This window comes from Quercus robur, chromosome 2 (genome assembly GCF_932294415.1).
Source record: "Quercus robur chromosome 2, dhQueRobu3.1, whole genome shotgun sequence".
In the NCBI taxonomy this organism is placed as follows: Eukaryota; Viridiplantae; Streptophyta; class Magnoliopsida; order Fagales; family Fagaceae; genus Quercus; species Quercus robur.
Window position 1 is genome coordinate 20123673 of NC_065535.1, and position 17209 is coordinate 20140881.

General features: G+C 35.1%; 1 protein-coding gene across 2 annotated transcripts in view; it reads right to left on the reverse strand.

The window, feature by feature from the left end:
* LOC126712807 (phospholipid hydroperoxide glutathione peroxidase 1, chloroplastic) overlaps positions 1–16504 on the reverse strand; it is an 80265-nt gene extending 63761 nt beyond the window's left edge. The window contains exons 1-6 of one of the 2 annotated variants that reach the window (XM_050412281.1): positions 16119–16501; positions 15361–15437; positions 15178–15239; positions 14200–14318; positions 13947–14114; positions 9607–9805 (exon numbers count right to left, since the gene is read on the reverse strand). In XM_050412281.1, the coding sequence (XP_050268238.1) occupies positions 9776–9805; positions 13947–14114; positions 14200–14318; positions 15178–15239; positions 15361–15437; positions 16119–16376 (714 nt within the window). In that variant the 5' untranslated portion in view covers positions 16377–16501 and the 3' untranslated portion in view covers positions 9607–9775. Of the gene's footprint in view, positions 1–9606; positions 9806–13946; positions 14115–14199; positions 14319–15177; positions 15240–15360; positions 15438–16118 lie in introns of those variants that run through there. The other variant, XM_050412282.1, reaches the window with a different exon arrangement.
* Between the last annotated feature and the right edge of the window lie 705 nt (positions 16505–17209).

Genomic DNA, 17209 nt, shown 5'->3' on the forward strand with positions numbered 1-17209 from the left:
CTCCAGTTTTGAATCTAAATAGGGGTTTATATATTGAGTTTTAAGGTACTCTAAGTGATTTGTTTTTGGTCAATAGAAGAGGTTTTGAACCCCAAAGTGCTAAGTTGATTTTTGGTTCAGATTTGCTTTAGTTAGGTAAAAGGGTAGCTTACTTTATGCATAATTTAGGAAAGATTTGACTAAGCCCCCATTGGCTCCTAATTTTTAGTTGTTTCAAACTCTTGAGAGGCTCACTTAAGTGAGGGCTAGCAGTTGGAGTTGGCCTATGAGAGCCATATATTTTTAAAGGAAAAAATGGGTTCGGGCAAAAACTTTAGGTCACAGTCACCTAGAGCATAAAAGCTCTTTTGGGGTGGAAATTTTAGATACAAGGCCTCCTTCATGAGCTCGAGGTGCTACCAATGTCTCTTACCCACTTGGTAGCACGCATGGTCTGGGCTAATGCAAAAGGTCCAAAAAAAACCAACCTATACCCTCCAAACCACATTTTATCAATTTCTCCCAATATGTCACATGGGATTGGACCATGCTTAAAAGATTAAAATATAATATAATACATGAATTGGGCCCTCAAAGAAATCGAGATTGGTTGAATCAGGCTTGTAAAGAATGTGAGGTGAAAATGAGAATTAACATCAACCCCAATGGTGAAGCCAGAAATTTATCTTTGGGGGGGCCATGTATAAAATATTTTTTGAGTAATTTACAATACTTCATAACTCAATATGTACTATAAGCAACAACTAAATGCATGTTAATATAGTAGAATATATGGTATATTTTAATCAAACTAATCAAGTACATTTGTAAATTATAATGCCATATGGTATATAATATATTATTTATTATAATAACAAATAATATATTATAAGGAAATCAAAACAAAGCAAATGAAATATAAAGGAAAACAAGAGCACATAGGGGTGAAGGGCCCACAGAAGGTTTAAGCTTGTCTTTCACTATTTTTTGTCTTGTCTAATCACACAGAACTTTTACTTTTTATATTGTAAACACAAAATTGTAGTAGTGGGAAAAGGAAAAGAACTAAACAGACAAAAGAAGAAGAAGGCCAATGCCAACGAAGACAGAGAGAGACAATCACCTGTGAGAGCACTAAGAGCAAAATTTTCTGCAAAATGTGTAGGGGACTTGGTGGTGTGGCGAATCAACAAAACTTCTGACCTTTCACCTTTCAATTTTTCTATTGTTGTAGCACAAGTAAGCCCTAGATGTGTTGGGATGAAAATTAGATTTTTCTTTTTCCCTTTCATTTGCTGAGGTAATTGTTAAAATACCTACGTGTTCATTTTAAAGATGTTAAATGTTTAATTATTGTAATTTTTTGACATATATATTTATGAATTGTATTCTATTTAAATGAATGTTATGTTTATTTTTAGACTTTCTTAAATATATATATATATATATATATATGTATATTATTGGGTATGGGGGGCCAAAATGATAAGGTTCATTTAAAAATTTTCAAATTATTTAGGATAATTCAAAAAAAATTAATTTTTTTTCAAAATTTTGTTGGGGGGGGGGGGGGGGGGGGGGCGCCAAGGCCCCCCTCAGTCCTACTGATCATCTGCCACTGCTCAACCCCTCGAGCATGCATGATGCTTGCAGCATGTGTGTGAGTAGATGTTTCCCATTACTTGAAAATGTTGCAAGTTTGAGAATAAGTTTACCCAAATGCTCCATTTTTTTTTTGGTTAAGAAGATATGGGTCAAGGAAGCCCATTTGTAGAAGTATCATGACTCGTGGAGTCCACCTGTAGAAAGGTCACCGATTGAAAAAACCCAAAAAGAGTTGTGTAGTAACCAACTGAAGTTGTGTTTTGCCAGCTTCAAGCTTCATGTCCATGTATCAATTCAACCGATAGGCTTTCACATATAAGAATTATATTATCTATACTACTATTTAAAGGGCTTCACTGTTTGAATCGGGTTTTTTTTTTTTTTTTGTTCTAAAATACCCCTACATCCCTATGTTTAAGTAGAAACAAAACTAAAGGACAATCCGGTAAAAATACAACCCTAACTTCCACTAAAACATTGCTTAAAAAATAGGGTCACTCTCTTGTTGATTTTTAAATTTATTTATCAACTTTTAAATTAGATTCTCAAAATAAAAATTATATATAAAAAATAAAATAAAAACATAGATTTTTTTTTTTTTTTTGCTACGACCACTAAAAAAAAAGCCTCATTGCACGTGCGAAGCGCGTATGATGAAACTAGTTCTTATATTACTTTTCTTTAGATAACTTATAGCCTCCACGCCATTTTCCCTTCATTTTTTATTTTTCTTTAGGTTTGCATTTGTAATTTTGTATAGCCTTTTCTTTGTCAATGCAGCTTGTTAAAAATTGGGCTGGCTCATTTGTTAACAACTAGGCTGGCTCATTAGAGGCCTATAGCATAATGTGGACCTAATGGTTCTTGGATGCGTAGAAGTCTGAATAATACCAAAACAAATGGGTGGCTCGCTCATTCGTTGACACTAGTAAGTGGTGGGCCCACTTATGTTCCTCTACTTTATAGCTCTGGTGAAGGAAGTATTGTTCGTTTGGCATTAGGATCACCTTCTCTCAGAAGTCCCAACAAGCAAATATAGTCAGAACTCAGAAGTCCTAACAAGTAAATTTAGTGTCTGACGACTGATGCCTATGAGTCTTTGACAGTCTCAATTACGAATTCGACGAATTCCAATTATAGTTTAGTGTCTCCACGATATATTACTAATCCAAGCTTTGCATCTCTAGGTGGTTGCAGAAGAGACAACATCTGATGGTGACACTAATGTTGTGAAAGAGCAACCAGGTTCTTGTGAAGGACCCAAGAACAGTTTGTTATGTTTGATCATGAAGACCAAAATTAAAAAAAATTTTCTTTGGATATGTTTGGCAATGTGTTGAATAATTTGTGTCCTTGATTGTGTAGGCTGGATTTTCTTTGGGAAGTCACAGACCCAAAGCAAGGTACCAACTCATGAGGTTGAGTCCTTGTTTTAATTGAAGCCTAATTTCATGTCAAAATCGACTCCCCATTGATTCCAATAGTTGCAAGACATAGAAATCAGCGACCACACCTGATATGATATTGAGTTAGCCTTGGTGTTGGAAATAGAATAAGTAATATGCTTGGCTAACAATTCGAGGAAGCAAAGTGAAAGCTCGGCTTGGGTCCATATGAGAAGAATATGATGAACGAGAGGCTATCTTGCATCTCTATGTAAATTGGACTGCATCGAGCATGTGTCAATTTATGAGCTGCTTGCTTATTGACCAATTTGATGATATTGTGTTAGCTAGAAAATCTTTCTGATGAAGCCGTAACCATGAGCGCTAAGCGATATTTCTGGCTGGCTCAGGATAGTGCATTTGAGATGGAATGAAGTGAAGATATCACTTGTCAATGTAGTACAGAGATAAGGCATAGCCACTATGTGGGCTGTCAACCCCTTATATCGTGGTTTTGAGAAAAATGTAAATGGAAGTTAGGGTCACAAGAAGTTGCTTTGTGCCTGTTGTAATGATGAAGAAATAGTTGGTTGAGACACCATTGGGATGGGTGTTAACATTAAGACACATGAAGGTGTTATTGATTGTGCGGGACTGAAAACAGGGTTGTTGGTGACTACGAAAGGGTAGGAGGGGCGCACTCAACAGCTTTCCCTCTCTTCGCTCCAAGCATTATGCATTAAAACGTGATGTTTTTAAAGCTGAAAAGGGTAGTCGAGTGTTGAAATGCTTAGGAACTTACACATATGCAAGAAATATCATGTTTAGAGTATTATCATTGCTTGTTTGGCCTCTTCACCATTGTAAAGCATCGAGTGTTGAGACTATTGCATAAGGCATGTTTTCCATAGCTTTGTTACTAGAGTGTTGGCGAAGCCGAGATTGGTGATTCCATAAAGCATCTATTCTTTGATCATGCTTAGAGTACTTCTCGTTCAGTACAAAGATGCTTATGTTTGTGGCAATGCTTAGGCTGCTTGTGGCAATATTACAGGCATTATTCCTTCTATATAATTGTCGATGAACTCGATGCTTTGCACAGGTATCAGCTCCGTTTGTTTGAGTGCCAACATTACTGCCAACCCCTTTTCATGCCAATAGGGATTGTTGAGTGCGTTGCATTGTCGTATTACGTAGAATAAGTGTACTTTGGGAGATAAGCCATTGCTGAGCACGTATAATAGTATATCACTTAGTAAGTCACATATTTTCTTCATTTTTTATAGAGTATAATAGTATACTGAGTGCGTTATACTATGGTTTCTTGTAGGATGACTTTGGTATAGACAATTGCGGTGCTGCCATTGGGATTTTCATTCAAAAGTCCAATCTCATTGCCAAAGCATCACCTTCTAAGGTTGAAGTTAATGCAAACAACAACATAAAGTTGCAATAGATGGTACCATGGCTATCATTAGTAACTTTGAACCCTTTTTGGTCCATTTCTTGTTGGCGTCGAACATTTGATGAACTTGCCATCTTGCTGTTTGTGGTTACTTTAACTTTCTCTATTGAGAGACAACATTTGATTAAGCTATAGATTGTGAAGATATATACTGAAGGAGTCCCTCTATATGTGAATCATCGGTAACAGAAGAGAATCATAAACTGATTAAGTTAGCAAAAATTACTTTGATTATCATTGATCCTCTCATTTCAACATAATGTATTTGCTTAGTCAAGTAATCCACAATATAAATGGTTATCAATTCATATTAGTTGTGTATTATGACTATGAGATCCATCCGTACAAATTCACAAAACTATAGTACTTTTTAATGGGTTCAAGTTACACCTAGTGTAACTTTAAGGTATGTTACACCAAAATTTTTTTAATTGAAAAATTTACTGTTGGATTATATTATTTTCGTATATTCTCTATGCTTGCCAAATTTTAAGATGATCAAAGATCAATAACTATGTCATCAATCAATCATTTAAATTCAAGATTTTTATAATTTAAAATAATGCATAAAATATGAATTTATTGATTGAATGGTATATAGCATCTAATTGACATGAAAATTGACATGCATATTAAGAACAAATAGAACATGTAATCCAATGGTGAGATTTCTCAAATATGAATTCAATAACATATTATTGGGTTGTGTAAGATTTCTTAAAATTACACCAAGTTGAATTAAAGATCTAAATTAAAGCAATTTTTACTAATAAAACAGCAGAAAATTGGGGGTCGGGAAAGGAAAGGAAGAAACCAACTCTGTAAATTTTAAGTATATCACCAATAACTCGTAGAGAAAATACAACTATGAGATGAACAACTAATCTAGATATCTATTCTCATACATTCTTTTGCCTGATTCAACAGAAAATGCATGCATGCCTTTGCAGCTCTATGTTCATGCCGCGAGGAGCCTTTAGATATCCTTCTAAAATAATTTATACAATGAATCAGAGAAGCATACAACAATTCCTTCTAGTGCTCTTTACATATGATAGGACACACTCATTAGCTAAAACTAAACAATTGATTTGAAGTTTCCATGCCAATTAGTCTCAGAAACACAAAAAAACATTTATATACACATGCCATCACATGATACCAATTATTCATTGGCCTTTGCATCTTAAAATCTCACATAGTATCATTGATATGTCACAAAAGAACAAAAGGTTTCAATTTTAGAACTAGTTCTACTTAAGGGTGCTGCTTTGATAACTATGTCAGTAAATTAACTGCCTTTAGCATCAAAACAAACTCCACACCCCCCCCCCCCCAAAAAAACCCCAACAAAAAAAAAAAAAAAAAAAAAGAAAATAAATCAATGGCAAGTAACACACACCTCCACTGCCTTGTCGATACATGGATCAAGTGAGGCTTTAAAGTTCAACTTGCGTCTTTTGAAAATCATATTTTTTTGGTTAGAGATAGAAACTTGGAGCTTGAATTCTGAGATAGATCAATTGCAAGTGAGTGTTTCAAATGAAATAGCTTTGGATATTATTGCAAGTCTTGATCTTTTTTGAGTCCCCCTTTCTTTTTCATTTCTTTTGTTTCTTGAATTTGTTGAAACCTTGAGAACTCGAGTTAGTTGTAATGTGTTATATGGAATACTATCTTGGAAACATATTCTCCTGTATTTCACTTTTGTAGATAGCTCACTTATGTATAGAGTAGCTCTTATTTAGTGGTATTTCTTGAAACTTTGAGCTTGTGCTGTCATGGTTAGTAGATACAATTTGTATTTTGTACAAAGAAACACATATATGATGTCTCAACATATAATTTGGAATTTTGGAATGAAAAGAATGATTTGTACCTCAATGATGTGAATTGTTTGTATGGTGTACCATGTGAATAGATTTGCATCTCTACTTAATAGGCTTTAAGCACGTTTTGCTTGTGATTGAGTAGCATAGTTTTGAAAACTCATGATCGCATCACCACATGAGAATGACTCGCCTATGTATTGATGAGTTGTGTACATCATTTTGAGAACGACTTGTTTCGACAAGATGTGAATACTTTGTCAATTTGGATATCTTGCCTTGACTAGTTTAGTGTATACTTGGAAGTGACTTTTGTTTGATATGTCATTACATTTGCTTGGGCAAGTTAGTAGACACGTGGTTGCTACGTTATTGCGGACAGGTATTGGTGCAATGTGCATCTTGCAGTTTGTGCACCGTTTTTTTAGCGCTCTATTGATGGGCATATTTTAGTTTCACAAACAACTCGTATATGTTGAAACTTGTCTTGCCGCTTGGTAGTAGACTTATACTTGACATGTGTTAGGTTGCTATTTCATTAGTTTCAACAAGCCCCCACATATGGGCTGTGTTGCAAGTCATGGTGCACTTGTGTGTCACCATTTTATAGAGGCTGATTGTGTTCTCATAGACAGTGGCTTGTATTGAGATCACATTTTGAAGATATCACATTCTTTCATATAGCGACTTATAGAATGCACAGTTTTGGCATTTTCTTGAGGAGGAGTTTTATCCTTGCGTATAACGAATTATCATGTGGCAATAAGGTATGGATTTGTTGCGACGACTTTCCCATATTTTGAGGGATGGTTTTGCGACAACTTTCCCATATTTTGAGGGATGGTTATGTCCACGCATATAGTGGATCATCATACTTGAACTATAAGAAAATTTTGGCTTTTCCTACCTTGTTGGGGGTGTTTCACCCTTGCAAGTAGGGATTTTGCCACGTATGAATAATATGACATCTTGTTAGCTTCCTAATCATTTGGTAGGGCTTGCCTTGGAGGATGCATTGGCTTTCCTACCTTGTCGAGGGCTAGTTATGCCTCGCAAGTAGGGGTATCGCCATAATGAAACGTATTATTGGCTTCCTAACCATTTGATAAGGCTTACCATTGTGGGAGTATGTGATTGACTTTCCTTAACTTATTAAGAGTATTTTCACTCTTGTGCAGAGGCATTGCCATAAGAATAAATTATAGGTTTTCCATTGGGAGAAAGCATTGGCTTTCCCTACCTTATTGAAGGCATTGCACCTTCGCATGTAAGGTTCTCACCATATTTGGATAATAAGATAGTTCGTAGGCTTCTTAATGTTTCATAGTGCTTGACTCTGAAAATTGGTATGAGCGAGATATATTGTTGTCGCTTATGATCTTCTACGAGATGCCAAAACACCGACTGATATACTCCTTGATGGAGTTGCCTATAGCCATTCCCATTGCTTTCTTGAGTGGAGTTTCTTCCGCCCACTTATTAAATTACTTAGTGGCAGCAAAGTCCCAAATGTATTCGTTCAAGGGCGAATGGATAGGTTCGATGAGATTAAGCCTCAAAGTGTGGAACGCTTTAGACTTTACCTCACTCGTGGCCAGAGATAGTTTGAAATATCTTGGAGAGGATCTCTAGGCTTAGTAACATAAGGGCTTAAGTGAGGAATGGTGGGAGTCACTAACTTAGGCCTAGCTAGCAACTCAAAATAGGCCAAGGTTCCATCTGATAGGCCCAGATCTTTAGTAGGTCCCTTGATTTGCTGCACCTTATCACATGACAAATTATTGACCACACCTGCCTTGATGATCCCCAAAAACTCAACACCATAATCAGGATGAATATCAAGTGATTGAAGGGATGATTTTTCAACCACCACATTATCACCACATGGATTCTTGCCCACTAGATTATCAAATTTCTGAAGATCACGATCAATTTCCTGCAACTTAGCCAAAAAAGGATCACCACCTTCAAACTGGATCGAATTTTTCACTCCAAAATTTGATTCAAAAACGTGGACTTCCCAACAAAGTATCTCCTTTAGACACAGAAGCATAAGCTGGAATTTGGCCTCCATTAAGGAATGACTCAACATGAGGAGTGGACTTGGAGGAAACTTGATCCCAACCAACTATTGGGTTAGTACCCAATACTGAAGATTGATTGGGAGAGATAATCTTCCTCATTAGTGGCTCCATCATGAGTATCCATTGCCATATTTGGATGATTCACCTCCGGGGGAGTGTGGCCAACATCCTCCACTCTCAAGGTTGAGCCACCACCTTTCTCGATTGTCTTCCTCCTTAAAAACTGTCAATTTTATTGTAATAACTAGGGACAAAAACCATAGGTTTGTTATAGGATCTTTACAAGGACGCATGTAAACTTTGCCCATATTGTCTCTGGTCAGGAGACAGGGTACCTTTGCTTTGAATCTATAGCACATAATCATTATCATCATGGTCTAGGCAACTACACCAATAACAGATATTAGGCAGTCGTTCATACTTGAAACTAACCCAAACCTTGTTCCCATTCTCCAAAGTCACAAACCTTGTTCCCATTCTCCAAAGTCACCACACGACCTCGGCATAGAGGCAAGGAAACATCCAGAGTAACCCTGCATAAAACTACCTCCCTCCTTATTAGCACATCCCGTGGATCAACACACTAGCTCAATAGTATCACAAATACTTTCAGCAACAGTAAGGATTACTGAAAACAAACAAAACAATGTGGTCCTCAAGACTACGAATCTTAAAGCCATTGGTTGATCGCCAAAGCTACCTAAAAGTTCTAGCCACCACATCCATGTTTAAGACATGTTTCGTCAACAACTTGACAGCTATAATAAACTCAGAAGAATGAAATTGATTTCTAAGGGTGAAGCCTACACCTTCTCTTTCGTTGAGAGAAAAGTTGCTCTAGTTGAGAGAAAGGTTGCTCTAGTTTTTTGTTAAGTTCTCCATGAAAGAAAAAATAAAAAACTACTGTTTCCCAATAAAACCACGAAGAAAGAACCCATAAGCTCAAGAGACATGCTTGTTGCCTCTGGAGGACTAAACACCTTCAAGATAAATGAGACAAAACAATTCTACAGCCTAAGAGAAGATGGTTGAAAACCAGTCTTTCATAGAAACTAAGAGACAAACACTTGTTAGTTTATTATTTGTTCATAACATACTACATCTATGAAACTGTACTAAGTTTTATTCAACTTTAAATTTCACTTTTCAGCCTCACAAATAAGGCAAGTTAATACAAACCCCAAGAGAGTCACTTGCTGTAGATTTAAATTAAATCAATTTTTACTAATAACACAGTAGAAAATTAGGGGTCGGGAAAGGAAAGGAAAAAACCAACTCTATAAATTGTAAGTGTACATATATATCACCAATAACTCACAGAAAATACAACTATGAGATGAACGACTAATCCAGATATCTACATATTCCCATACATTCTTTTGCCCTTGATTCAGCAGATAATGCATGCATGCCTTTGCAACTCTATGTTCATGCCGCGAGGAGCCTTTGGATATCCTTCTGAAATAATTTATGCAATGAATCAGAGAAGCATACAACAATTCCTTCCAATGCTCTTTACATATGACAGGATACACACTCATTATCAAAAACTAAACAATTGATCTAAAGTTTCCATGCCAATTAGTCTCAGAAACACAAAAAAACCTTTATGTACACATGCCATCACATGATACCAATGATTCATTGGCCTTTGTATCTTAAACTCTCACATAGTACCATTGATATGTCACAAAAGAACGAAAGGTTTCAATTTCAGAACTGATTCTACCTAAGGGTGCTGCTTTGATAACTATGTAAGTGAATTAACTACCTTTAGCATCAAAACAAACTCCCCCCCCCCCCCCCCAAAAAAAACAAAACAAAAAAAAAAAAAAAAAAAAGTAGAGGAAATTAAATCAATGGCGAGTAACGGCCTTATTAAATGTAAACTAACCAGAGAGTTTTGTAGTGGCTTAAATCTCAATCTTGGTTGACTACATAAATTATAAAGTTCTGAATAATGTGTACTTATGGATTGAAGGTTATTAATACTTCGAAACTTATACCTGGTAAACAACAATTCTAGCAAAAGTCAACAATTCATACAAGATCCCAAAAGGTTCATCCATTTACTAAAAGTCAACTTGGAGGAGTGAAATGCCATCAATAATCATATATTTTGAATGGATTGCAGTGAAGAGCAAATGTAAACACTTGACCATCATATTAGGGGTATGAAACCTTAATATATACTAGAATACTAATAAAATTTCCTCAGCCAGTAAATTTGGGAAACCATTAGATGCATTTGAAACATGTTATGTAACGCAGGAGCATAACCAAAAGTTATCTTAATATTTCATTTTATATTTTCAGTGGATAATTTCAGATTGTAACGTAGTTATTTGTTTAGTTTGGATTGGTATTTGAGTTTGGTTAGGATTAGTAGTTTATCATTATCATTTGTTTAGGATTATTGGATTAGTATTTGAGATTGTTTAGGATTATCAAATTAGTATTTGAAATTGTTTATGATTTGTTTAAGAGAGTTTATCCTTATCTTTGTGATTCTTGGAAGCTGCATATAAAGTTCCAGATGATTTCTTTTGTAGGACAGACTATTATTATTATTATTATTATTGAGATTATTTACAAAGATTGCATCTTATTTGTTTGGTGGTGATTCCAAACATCTTAGGTGGGAAGCCTAAGGTTCTTCAATAGGACTAATCTAGGTGAGAAGCCTAGGTTGTCCTACATCAACTTGGTATTAGAGCCCAACCCGATCACCCCTTTCAGCAACCCAAAATCACGACTGACAACCCACTGTCATACTCACCACCAGAAAACAAAAAACAAAAAAAACAAAAAAACAAAAATTTCAGATCCACAACTTCAACCTAACAGATTAAGAACAAGAGAGTTGAAAGCCAACACCATGCCGCCGATCCCACCAATGGAATGACACCATTGCACAACCCACTGCTGAAACACTGCCCGCCGCCATGCCACTTCACAAAGCATTGCGATCTGACTCAACAGCTGTGATCTCCACCTTCGAGTGCCGCTGATAGTCATCGCCGACAAGCCCATGCCGCCTCTTTGCTGTCAACTCCAGCGATGTTTTGTGATTGCTCCGCCGCTTCTTCTCTTTTAGTTTTCCTTTGTTTCTAGTTTCTTTTAGGTCTCGTTTGGGATGAGGGAATGGAATAGAATAAAAAGGAATGAAAAGAATAATGTTAGAATATTCTTCCATTCCCTTGTTTGGGAGTTTAAGTGGAAGAGAATGGAATGAGTAGGAGAGAACACTCATTCCTCTCTATTCCCTTAAAACCTCAAATTTTCATTCCCCCCGAAATTGGGAGGAATGAGAGGAAATGAAATTAGATTTAATGATTTTTTTAACTAAAACTCTCAAAATACTCTTATATATTCAACCATTTATTTTAAAATAAGGGTCTAATAGTAATATTGTCATAAAATAATTCCATTACATTCCCTCCATGTTGCTCTCAAACAAAATTACTTACATTCTATTCATTTTCATTTATTTCCATTCCTTTATTTTAAAACATCCAATAAGGTTACTTAATTCCATTCCATTCTTTTCCATTCATTTTCCTTACTTAAATACATTCCATTCCATTCCATTCTTTTCTATTCCCTTATGATCATTCCATTTCATTCCCTTATGAACTCCCAAACAGAGCCTTAGTTTCAGTGTTAAATGTTTCAGTTTGCCGTGTTACTGCTTGACACTAGCAAATTTTAGTTTTATATTGTAGTCTTTCTTTATTGTATTTCAAAAAAAAAAAGTCAAAAGGCAGAAAAGTTCCAGCAGACACTAGAGTTCAATTACAAGTCACGCTTATCAAGCCCCACATAATGATCAGTACAGAGCACCAGCCAAAGCCCAGATTACCAAGCCCATGTTCATTTCAGATTGTTGAAATTCCATTCCAGTGAATCATGGTAATCTCAGAAGCACCAATATTTGATGGACGTCCAAATCCATGGACCTTCATTAATTGGTTAGATGAGATGGATCAATTCTTTGATCAAATATGTTTGCCAGATGCTAATAAGGTTAGGTTTGCTAGGTTGAAATTGAGAAGTAGAGCTAGAGACTTTTGGCGTAGTATTGAGAATAATCTCAAAGGAAGGAGCAAGCTTGCCATAACTAATTGGAATGAAATGAAACAAATACTTAGAGAGAAATATGTTCCCCAATGCTATCAAGAGAATTATCAACATCAATCCTCTCCTGGGACTTTTCTACACCACAGATACAGTATTCAGCAAGGAAACACCTCATCCTTCCATCAAGAACTCACTGCCATAGCTCAAGACTTAAGAAAAATAATGGTTTTGCGAGACTCTTCTACTCAGAAAAAAGGATGCTCAGGTTCCACCAAAGACTAATGTTGAAATAGAGATACAAGTGCTAATAGATGATGTTTCAACATTCATGCAGCAAGAAGAACCTATTATAGAGTCTACACAAGAAGAGAAATTTCAACAAGTGAGCGAAGATTTAGAGGGTGCACTTGATGTGGAGGTTGATTCTGATGAAAGTGGTATTGAGCCCTTCATGATCCATAAGGTTGAGAAACATCTACAGGTTGTTGAAGTCCAAAAGTTTGATACTATGATTCAAGATAAAATTGTGCCTGTTCAACACATTGATTTTGTATTTCCAGAGGAGTTCTATGGTGTCATGGAATTGAAGGTTATTCTACTCTCAGTGCTTCCTAGGGTGATTTCTGATCTGAAGGAAGTATTAAGCACCAAAGTCTTAATTCTTCATCACTACAAAACTTGAGGTCGAGTTTTCTTAAACCAGGGGAGTATAATGCAGGAGTATAACCAAAAGTTATTTCAATATTTCATTTTATATTTTCAGTGGATAATTTCATATTGTAACGTAGTTATTTGTTTAGTTTGGATTGGTATTTGAGTTTGGTTAGGATTAGTAGTTTATCATTATCATTTGTTTAGGATTATTGGATTAGTATTTGAGATTGTTTAAGATTATCAGATTAGTATTTGAAATTTTTTATGATTTGTTTAGGAGAGTTTATCCTTATCTTTGTGATTCGTGGAAGCTGCATATAAAGCTCCAAATGATTTCTTTCATAGGACAGACTATTATTATTATTGAGATTATTTGCAGAGATTGCATCTTATTTGTTTGGTGGTGATTCCAAACACCTTAGGTGGGAAGCCTAAGGTTCTTTGGTAGGACTAATCTAGGTGGGAAGCCTAGGTTGTCCTACATCATTATGTTTTTAAATTTAGTAACACTCTTTTTCAAAGCTCTAAGTGTCAATAAGCAGGTGATCTAAAAAAGATGGTAGCTCTCATGTTAACCTCCAAACATGACCTAGTTTGAAAATTTTTCATTTTATATATCTCTTTTTTTTTTCTTTTTTTCATTTTTTCTGATAAACCATTTTATATTTCCTTCTTGTATTATGAAAGTGTGTCATTTGGCCATATCTCCAAAGAAATTACACTAGTTTTTTTAACAGTTAGGAGACTTGGTATGTTTCAAATACGCTAAACAGATTCATCACCATTGTTATTTCAACCGGTATATAAATAACAAGGAACTTCCAAAACTTCTGAACCGAATGCAAAGAAAAAGGGAAAACAATACCTCAATTTGAAAAGGTGATGTTGTTGGTGGGTATCTTTCAACAACTTTACCATTTTTGTCCACCAAGAACTTTTCAAAATTCCACTTTATAAGATCACCTAAAAACCCTCCAGCACTCGATTTCAGGAACTGGTAAACTGGAGCTGTACTTGGCCCATTGACATCAACCTGTTGTGCACAATTTATGGTATCTGAGTACTGCTCTCTGCACATTATGTTATATATATAGAGAAGAACAATGCATTTGACACACCTTATCAAAAATTGGGAATTCTGCTTTAAACCTTGTACAAGCAAACTGCTTGATTTCTGGGTTTGATCCAGGTTCTTGCCCACCAAACTGATTGCAAGGGAAAGCTAGAATCTCCAATCCTGCAATGAGAAAACAATTTAGGAGTACTATATTTATGAGAAAAACAATTTCTTCCTTAAAAATTTTCCATGTGTGTCAAAGAAAAGATCAATAGGATTTATCAATAATCAACACAAAATCCTTTTTTTTTCTTCTGGAACTTCTCATATGCATTACATCGAAATGACTTATGTTGTCCTAAGTTTGAATAAAACGATGATTGATCAGATATACCCGAAAGATATCATAGATTTGCAGGACCAATAAAATTTATCACAACTATCATCTTGTAGTTGTGGACCATGTGTTGGCTGTGTATGAGATATATAGTAGCAATATTATGATGAATATATAGTTCATGCCTCGCAGTACATGTACCAAAATGCAGCAATGGAACAGGGAGGGTTGATGCCACGATGACTTGATGGCATATTTTTATGACAACTCGATACAGAAATACAACCCAACATGTTTAACTGAACTCCACATACATGAACATTAAAGGTAAACATAGTTGACAGCCACTGAAAACTTGCTTGATTTTGTTATACTAAAATATGCACCTGGATGTTAAGGATTAATAAAAATAAATGCCTACAAATACTAGGAGACTTTATCAATGTTGTCCTGTTTATTCTTGAAACTTTAGAGTTTCCTCCATCTTCAATTTGATTGCTATGAATATGGAGAAAAAAAGAAGAAACTTAAAATTTATGGGCGTCTTTGGATACATACTCAGGAAGACATTTTCTGATAAGTTAAACATAAACAGCCAGACACATCAATTATGGTTCAATTGGGTGTAAGTACCAATTTTTCAAAGATCTTTACAATAATTATAAATACATCGGGGAACTATCTCCAATTGCCATTGTATACCTTGAGTTTTGTACTTCTCATATATATGAGACAGTTCTGAGTAATTTCCAGTCGTCAAACCACTGTGATTAAAAAAAAATCCAGTTATATCACAAATTGGAATGACTGACATAGAGACAGGGATTTTCAATAGTTTAAACAAAAGAATTTCAAAGCTGCAAATCATCAATTAGGCGTACATACCATTTTGAAGCAACATTGACAATCAATAGAACCTTTCCCTTAAACTTGCTAAGAGAAACATCCTTCCCATCGATATCCTGCATCAACAACCTCCATGCATAAGCACGATATACTATTTTACACGTTCTTCCCGAAATTCAATTGTCCTAAATTTTTTTGAAGATATAAGCAGTCCCCATGGGAGAGAGATAGAGCAGCCTATGAATCTTATAATTGTAAGTCCAAGCTAAAGTTCACAACACTATTTTCCTTTCTAAACAAACAACATTAGAAACCACATGTACATATTCTTTTTTAAATCAATAAAGAAATTAGCAATGTAATGACAATTGAATTCACTTCAAGTCATTGATACCAATTCACATATACACCCATCCAAAACAACTAGACTTTTTTGCCTAAAAAACACACACACCAACTACTAGACTTTCGTTTCTCAGCGAGCCAGCTATAAAGTTGGCTATTTCTTCCTTACTTGTCCAAGTGCACTAATTCAAACATTTAGATATTTTCCTTTTGTCACATCTAATTAAATGCTTGAAACTCCTATATACACACACCCATTCAATTACATGGCATAAATACTCTCAAATGCTTGTAATTCATTCAACACCCAATACCCATAAGCCAGAACTCAAAAACATCAAAGAAGAGTCCAGATTCAAACAATAACCATAATTTAAAACTACAAAGAAAGAAAAAAGTGAAAGGGAACAAACAAAAAATGAGTTCTTTATTGTTCCTCAAAACACTTTTACTTTGACATTGAAATCATAGATAGTCTTCTCTGTAGCGGCTCTGGCGTTGACTGAGAAAGAACGAGAATTGAGAAGAAACCCAGGAAAAGTTGAGGATTGCAAGGAGAACCCATGTTGAGAAATGGCTGATTTGGAGGACCGAAATGAGGTTTTGATGGATGGGATCGATAAGGCAATTGAAGTCCATTTTGGAGAAGTTGGAATCATTTTGGGTTGCAAGCAAGCATGAAGAGAAGCAGAGAAAGGCATGGAAGCCATTTTTTGTCTGTTTGTTTTGGTTTGGAACTTTGGCTTTGGAGTTCGGAGTTGCACAACGTAATCAATCAAGGAGCTTGCTACTTGCTAGTTAGTTGAATGTAAATCGTGGACTCCAGAGTCCCGTAGCTACTTCAGTGGAGCTTGTGCTTACACGTGGTATTTTATATGTCATCTCCCACATGGGTCACATTGTATAAACAAAATTCGAAGCAATCTAAAATTTTATGGTTGACTAAGACATTTGCAGCCAATCTTACTTCCATAAAAAATGGACTAGTATTTTATTCTACCGATAAAAAATACAGTTATTAAAAGCGAATATTTTAAGTTGAAACACTATAAAAACAATTATGAGTAATGTTATATATACTAACTTTTTCACAATTTTTTTATAACCAACTTGATATAGTTTTAGCATTTTTCTAATAATTATTAGAAAGCAAAAGTGTGAAGTTAGTGGTAGGTCTATGTTAGAATTATTAAGAATTTTTCACATCAGTAGTTTATGAGAATGTTGTAAAATAATTTGTGCATGTAGCATTACTCAAACTTTATTTATCTTATTAATTGGGAAGATAATATGTAAAATTCAATTATCTAAATGTCCATAAATTTAAGATTTTATTATAACTAAAATTATATTATTAATTAAAGTGAGTTTGGGTTAGGGGTTAGCGCAACTAGTAAAGTTTATTATTATAAAATAAGAGACTAAAATTCAATCTTCACTTACACTAAAAATCAATTGATGCTGATGAGTGACGATAAAGAGCAATGCAAATGATAAAATACAATTTTCTTTTAAAGTTTGAGATTGTTTAATTTTTGTCCAT